Source organism: Drosophila hydei, unplaced genomic scaffold (assembly GCF_003285905.1).
Source record: "Drosophila hydei strain 15085-1641.00,03,60 unplaced genomic scaffold, DhydRS2 tig00000001-arrow-pilon, whole genome shotgun sequence".
In the NCBI taxonomy this organism is placed as follows: domain Eukaryota; kingdom Metazoa; phylum Arthropoda; class Insecta; order Diptera; family Drosophilidae; genus Drosophila; species Drosophila hydei.
The window spans coordinates 777837-785823 of NW_022045643.1; the positions used below are offsets into that span (position 1 = coordinate 777837).

The 7987-nt window shown below is 50.3% G+C and overlaps 1 protein-coding gene across 1 annotated transcript; it reads left to right on the forward strand.

Moving 5' to 3' along the window:
* Nucleotides 1-447: 447 nt before the first annotated feature.
* Nucleotides 448-5365, forward strand: LOC111595089 (toll-like receptor Tollo). Its single transcript, XM_023308649.2, has one exon. It carries the CDS (start codon nt 977-979, stop codon nt 5084-5086), a length of 4110 nt encoding a protein of 1369 aa, XP_023164417.2. The 5' UTR covers nt 448-976; the 3' UTR covers nt 5087-5365.
* The last annotated feature ends 2622 nt before the right edge of the window (nt 5366-7987 follow it).

The following is a 7987-nucleotide window of genomic DNA, read 5'->3' on the forward strand; positions in this document are numbered from 1 at the left end:
CCAGAACTTGTAAGATCACCTGCTTATCTTTCGATCTCACTTCCTCTGCTTGTCGCATCTTAACTTCCTACTCTCACACAGGCAATATTTGCTTGCCTTCGTTTTATGAGCTACAAATACACAAACATGCAAAAGATTGCATTGTCAACATTGAGCCCACTGTGCAATGCGTTTGCCTTTGCATTGCATAGTTTTGCTTTGTTTGTTTTGCTCACCCTGCGCGCTCTCTCTCTCCATCTATCGCGCTCGCTCGCTCTTGGTCTGGCACGGTTACAGTCTTTGTGAGCGTGTGCGTGTTCATTGAGTGCTCGCCCAAAGGCATAATTTGAGCGGCACGAAGACTCACTCAATGCTCGGTTTGGTTCGGCTCGCTCGCCCGCTCGTTGTCTCAGCGGCACTTGCTGCTCTTGCCCGTTCACAGTGTACGATCAGTTTTTGAGCAGTCTTTGAAGTGAACGCACGCGTTGTCGGTTAAACGCAACGAAACGAGACGCTGTCGCGTAATGAAGAAGAGTCGAAGAGTGCTTGAAAGTTATACGAAAACAAATTTATCATAGCTAACAAAAAAATTATATAAAGAAAAAGAAAACAAAATCAAAAAAGTATCGCGATCGCACACCCCCCACTTGGATTACGGTCAGCGCGAACGAGAGCAAAGAAACAAGAAAATTGAATTAAAAAAAATTTTATATAGTTAAAAATATATATAAAGGAAATTAAGAGCTGTTTTTATGTGTTGTGTGTTGTGTTTTATTATTATTACATATAACACGCCGTGGATTGTTGTGCAAGCATCGATAAAAGATCTACAAAATATTCACAAAATGGGCTGCATATAACGGAGCGACTGCAGCCCCACAACAATCGAAATCCAAATACCCAAAAGAAGAAGAAGAAGCAGCAGCAGCATACACAAAAGCCATCATTACTAGTGGGATTTCCAGCTAGTTGTAGCTAGAAATAAGCCAAACACAAAATGCTGGCTAGCCACATGCTCTACGTCCTCATTGCCAGCTGTGTCATGCCCATCTTTGGGGCGGCGCTGAGCAAAACGGTATTGTATCAGGCTCCAGACGAATGCCGCTGGTCCGGCGGCGGGGAGCACGATATCACACTCGTCTGCCATCTGCGCACCATCAACTCGGAGCTGGAGAACACCAATTTCAGTGTGATACAGCCGCATAATACGGTCCGACTGCGTCTGGAGTGCAACGATGCGCTTTTCTTTCAGAGCAGCCTCAGCCCGGACAGCTTTCGTTCGCTGGTGGAACTACGCGATCTGACCATCGAGTACTGCAAGCTGGGCAATCTGACGGAGGGCTCCTTTCGTGGTCTACAGGAGCTGAGGAATCTGACCATTCGCACGCACAATGGCGACTGGTCGACCATGTCGCTGGAGATGGCCTCCAACAGCTTTGTGGAGTTCCGGCAGCTGGAGCGCTTGGATCTGAGTCTGAACAACATTTGGCTGATACCGGATGGCATGGTCTGTCCGCTCAAGTCGCTGCAGCATCTGAATGCCTCGTACAATAAGATCCAGGACATCAGCAACTTTTACTTCAGCGCCTCGCTCAGTTCGAGGAAGTCGCGTGTGTGCGGCGCGACGTTGCAGTCTTTGGATTTGAGTGCCAACAAGATGGTCAGCCTGCCGTCGGCTATGTTGTCGGCGCTGGTCCGGCTGACCCACTTGAACATGGCGCGGAACAGCATGAGCTTTCTGGCCGATAGAGCATTCGAGGGTCTGATATCGCTGCGCGTCGTCGATCTGTCGGCGAACCGCTTGACCTCGCTGCCCCCAGAGCTGTTTGCCGAGACGAAGCAGCTGCAGGAGATATACTTGAAGAACAATTCGATTAATGTGCTCGCTCCGGGCATCTTCGGTGAGCTGGCCGAGCTGCTGGTGCTGGACCTGGCCAACAATGAGCTCAACTCGCAGTGGATCAATGCAGCCACGTTTGTGGGCCTAAAGCAGCTGGTGCTGCTGGATCTGTCGGCCAACAAGATCAGTCGCCTGGAGGCGCACATCTTCCGCCCGCTGGCCAGCCTGCAAATACTGAAGCTGGAGGGCAACTACATAGATCAGCTGCCCGCTGGCATCTTTGCCGATCTGAGCAATCTGCATACGCTGATTCTCTCGAACAATCGCATCTCTGTGATCGAGCAGCGCACGCTGCAGGGCCTGAATAATCTGCAAGTGCTCTCCCTGGACTACAATCGCCTCTCGCGCCTGGATGCGCGTGCCTTGATCAATTGCAGTCAGCTGCAGGACTTGCATCTGAACGACAACAAGCTGCAGGCAGTGCCAGAGGCGTTGGCCCACGTGCCCCTGCTGAAGACGCTCGACGTGGGCGAGAATATGATTGCGCAAATAGAGAACACGAGCATCACCCAACTGGAGAATCTCTATGGGCTGCGCATGACAGAGAACTCGCTGACGCACATACGTCGAGGCGTCTTCGAACGCATGAGCTCACTGCAAATATTGAATCTGTCGGGCAACAAGCTGAAGTCCATCGAGGCCGGCGCCCTCCAGCGGAATACCCAGCTGCAGGCGATTCGTCTGGATGGCAATCAGCTGAAGAGCATTGCCGGTCTGTTCACCGAGCTGCCCAATCTGGTGTGGCTGAATATATCGGGCAATCGATTGGAGAAATTCGATTACTCGCACATACCGATCGGACTGCAGTGGCTGGATGTGCGTGCCAATAGGATAACGCAGTTGGGCAACTACTTTGAGATCGAGAACGAGCTGAGCCTGAGCACCTTCGATGCCAGCTACAATTTGCTGAGCGAGATCACGGCCAGCTCGATACCGAACAGCGTGGAGGTGCTCTATCTGAACGACAATCTGATCAGCAAGATACAGCCATATACGTTCTTCAAGAAGCCCAATCTCACGCGCGTCGATCTCGTGCGCAACAAGCTGACCACGCTGGAGCCGAACGCCCTGAGGCTGTCGCCCATTGCGGAGGATCGCGAAATTCCCGAGTTCTACATCGGGCACAATGCCTACCAATGCGATTGCAATCTCGATTGGCTGCAGAAGATCAATCGGGAGTCACGCACGCAGCCGCAGCTCATGGATCTCGATCAGATCTATTGCAAATTGTCGTATGCACGCGGCGCCACGCATCTCTCGCTGATCGAGGCCAAGTCCAATGACTTCTTATGCAAATACGAATCGCACTGCTTTGCCCTCTGCCACTGCTGCGACTTCCAGGCCTGCGACTGCAAAATGGACTGCCCCGATCGCTGCTCCTGCTATCACGATCAGTCCTGGACCTCCAATGTGGTCGACTGCAGTCGCGCCAGCTACGAGCGTGCGCTGCCCTCGCACATACCCATGGACGCCACGCAACTCTACCTGGATGGCAATCACTTCGCCGAGCTGCAGAGCCATGCGTTCATCGGACGCAAGCGCTTGAAGGTGCTGCACTTGAATCATTCGCGCATCGAGACGCTGCACAATCGCACCTTCTACGGGCTGCTCGAGCTGGAGGTGCTGCAGCTCCAGAACAATCAGCTGCGCGCGCTCAATGGCAACGAGTTCCAGGGCCTCGACAATCTGCAGGAGCTGTACCTGCAGCACAATGCCATAGCGACCATAGATACGCTCACCTTCACGCATTTGTATCACCTGAAGATCTTGCGGCTGGATCACAATGCCATTGGCAGCTTTGCTGTGTGGAACTTCTTGCCCAGCTACCTGAACGAGCTGCGTCTGGCGGGCAATCCGTGGAGCTGCCAGTGCGAGTTCATTGACAAGCTGCGTGACTACATGAACCGGCATGAGTACGTGCTCGATCGCCAGCAGCTGCGCTGCGAGATGCCCGGGAACAGCACGCAGCAGCAGGCTGTGCAGATGGCGATCTTTGCGGTAGCGGGTGAGTCGCTGCCCGTGGTCCAGTGCAGCCAGACGCTGCAGCTGGGCCTGGACAACAGCTTCGACTATGCCGAGCGAGCGGGCGCCGCTGGCGAGGCAGCCGGCGGCAACATGACCTCCACGAAGATGATACTCACACAGCCGCCCAAGCAAGACTACATACCCATCCTGGTGGCCATACTGACGGCCTTCATCTTCATCATGATCTGCACGCTGCTGGTGTTCATCTTCCGGCAGGAGATGCGCGTCTGGTGCCACTCGCGCTTTGGCGTGCGCCTCTTCTACAACGGCCAGAAGGATGTGGACAAGAATGAGCGCGAGAAGCTCTTCGATGCGTTCATCTCGTACTCCTCCAAGGACGAGCTGTTCGTGAACGAGGAGCTGGCGCCCATGCTGGAGCTGGGCGAGCAGCGCTACAAGCTCTGCCTGCATCAGCGTGACTTTCCCGTGGGCGGCTACCTGCCCGAGACGATTGTCCAGGCCATCGACAGCAGTCGGCGCACCATTATGGTCGTCTCCGAGAACTTCATCAAGTCGGAGTGGTGTCGCTTCGAGTTCAAGTCGGCGCATCAGTCGGTGCTGCGCGATCGCAGGCGACGGCTCATTGTCATTGTGCTGGGCGAGGTGCCGCAGAAGGAGCTGGATCCCGATCTTCGCCTCTACCTGAAGACCAACACCTATTTGCAGTGGGGCGACAAGCTGTTCTGGCAGAAGCTGCGCTTCGCTCTGCCCGACGTTAGTTCCTCGCATCATGCCCAGCGCTCGGGCCAGCCCTGCCATGCGCCCATGAACCATCCCGCCTACCATCATCATCATCATCTGCATCAGCAGCAGCAGCAGCAGCAGCAACAGCAGCAGCAGCAGCTGCCGTTGCATGCAGCGCATTCTGTGCCGCATCCGCATCATCATCAGCAGCAGTTCATGCTGCCCCCACCTCCGTTGCCCCTGCAGCCGGGCAGCTTCCGGCGACAGCCCTCCACACAGCAGCAGCATCGCTCCAATGCGAACGTCAACAACAACCAGCAGCAGCAGCAGCAGCAGGCAGCGCTGCTTATGGGCGGCGGCGGAGGAGGTGGCGGCATAGTTCCGGGCGCCCAGCCACAGATGATTCCCCTGGCGGGCGGCATACAGCAGCAGAGTCTGCCGCTGCCGCCGCAGGCGACGTCGCAGCCGACGCCAGCGTCACGTAATTTGCACATGTGAGTGAGTGAGACAGATAGAGAGAAAGAGCGAGAAGCAACTTCGTTGTCTAATTAAAGTTTTTGTTAAGGCTTAATAGAATTTAAGCTTAAGTCCAAAAAAGAAAGAGACATAAGTTGGAGAGTGAGGAAGAGAGCGGGAGAGAGAGAGAGACACATTTGATGCAGTTCAGTGCTGGTTCCGTTCGTAACTGGTTCAAAAAGCAAAAGTTGCAAGGAAAGTTAAGGCGAGTGTGAGAGGGAGAGAGAGGAAGAGAGGGAGCAAAGGATGCAAGGAAAACAAAACACAAGCTAGAAAGAGAGGGAGAGGCAGAGAGAGAGAGAGGGAAATAATCAAGGAGTCAAACTAAATGAAATCAAGTTTTTTTTTAATATTGCAGACAATTTGCGTTTTGGTTTTCGGCTTGAAACCAGTTTTAATGCCAGGCTCGGAGCGCGCCGCAATTGGCAAAGCTTTTTAGCAAAGCTTCCTGGCAAATAAAATAAGAGCCAGAGCCAAATATGCAAATGCAAAGCGTTTAGCGATAAAAAGCCTAGTTACATGTTAAAATAGCAGCAGCAACAATTGCAGCTGGGGGCAGCAGCAGCAGCAGCAGCAGCAGCAGCAGCAGCAGCAGCAGCAGCAGCAGCAGCAGCAGCAGCAAGAATGAAGCAACAACAAACTGTAAACAGTAAAATACCAGCAGAGGTGCAGGGGCGGCTGCAGAATGAAGCCAATTGTTGTTGGCCCTGTTCTGTTTTCTTACGGCAAGCTATTTTCAGTTTCCTGGCTCGCAGCAAGATTCAGAAAATTGATGTTGCATGCAACACAGCAACACAGCAACACAGCAACACAGCAATGCTGCAGCAGCGGCAACCAGTCGATGCAGACACAGCCAAGGCCCAAAACAATTTTTCTCTCCTTTATTTTGTTATTTTCTCTTAACTTCTTCTGCTCTTCTCGCTGTTCGTTTGTTGTTGCAACGTTCACTCGTTAGTTCGTCTTAACTGCTGCAGTTTACAGTAACAAGCTGTGTGTGTGTGTGTGGGGCATAGAAAATAGGCAACGCGAAACATCACTGAGCTCATGTCTAGGCAAAAACTGAAAAAATAAAAGGCAAAGCCAAAGTAGAATGAAAAGAAATTGTAACAAAAAGTGAGGCGACCGACACCGTCAGGGCCATTGCATAGACACGGACACAGGGACGGACACCGACACAGACACAGGCCCAGAACTAGACCGGCAACAGACGAACATAGAGAGAGAGAGAGAGAGAGAGAGAGCTACCTAGGCATGTTCTGGCAGACTTTTGGCAGCTGCAACACACACCTACACAGTTTTTTTTTTTGGGCCCCAGCTACACGTGGCAATTGGCCAGAGTTTGGCGAGAGTGTCGGCTGCCGCTAAGGTTAGCCAAGCTAAAAGATCAAGCAGCATGCAAAGTTACGCGCAGAAATTGGCCCACAACGTAGGTCAACTGTGTGGCAGGCTAAGCTCTGAGCAAGCAAAAACTTGCTTAAAGGTCAGAGCCAGTTTCCAGTTTCCAGATGATCTGGCAACACTGATTTATGACATGCGTGTGCCTGTTAAGTTGGCTGCGCTTAAAACTAACAACTGTTAAGCAAGAGTAGCTAAAATAGCTAAAAGTAATAGTAGTTGCAGTAGCTTTAGTGAGTATAGTTTTTTAAGACGATCTGGCAGCACTGTTAACTAATTGTTAGCTGCATACACTGCCCTCAGTTGCTCAGGCATACAAGATTCGCACGTGTGCTGTTGGCTTGCACCGTCGTTTACTCGGGCCAAGGCAAAATCAAACTGCCAAAGCAGCAAGGGAGACACACACACACACACACACCTACTCCCACACACACACACATAGAATTGCAAAGCAACAGAAAAAGAACTAAACAGAACTGAACATTGCTACAGATTAGTTGGCCACGATTAAAATCTACCTTGTTGCTGTTTGTTACGCCTGTCTCTCTCTCTCTCCCACTCTCTGTCTCTCTCACACACGCTCAGCTAGCTGCTAAGATAGAAACATCCAACTAAATGCATTCCAAAAGCAAGAAACTAGTTAACTGTTAGACATCTGCATAGTTACGTTACGTTTCGTTTCGTCTCATTTCGTTTCGTTCCGTTCCGTTGTAAAACTGTATATATTTAAAGAAAACTTAAAGCTTAAGAGCAGGAAAATGTTAAGTTGTACGTTTATTTGTTTAATAATTGTGATATTTTGTTCAATTAAGTCTTAAATTATGTATAAATATAATAATATGAGTAATAAAAATATGAGAAACAACAACTATTAATATTATGTTATTTTGCTGCTGTCAATAACTGTTTGAACTGTAAACTCTTCTCCTCATAAGTTATGTTAGTCCGTAAGTTAATTAGCCCGAATACGAACACACACACACACACACGCACACACGCATCGTTTGCAGCCATATTAACTCTATTAAATGTCAGGTGTGTGCGTGTGTGTGTGCGCATATATAAATCGACTGATTACATCTAGATATGTACATGTATCCGCTAGCTATATATAAATCTTGACCACGATGTACGCAATGTAAATATTGTATTTGTATTTGTATTTGTAACTTTATGTTTTCTAGTTTATAGCCAAAAAAGCGACAAAAATATAACCGAAACTAAAATGATAATCGAAACAAGAAGAAGCAGAAAAACTGTATTTTTATACCTCATTTAATTTGCATTTTTATAGCTGAGAAATTCGCACGGCAGCACTTTCCGACGGCCGATGTCTGATAAGTCATAAATCCATCCGAATTGACATCTGATACCCATACCGAGTCGAACCGAACCGAACCGTACCGAACCACTGACCGCTCGCACGGCTCTGGCCGGAATTCGTATCTGACTCGCAATCTGAGTGAGTGGGTTCAGCGACAACATTCA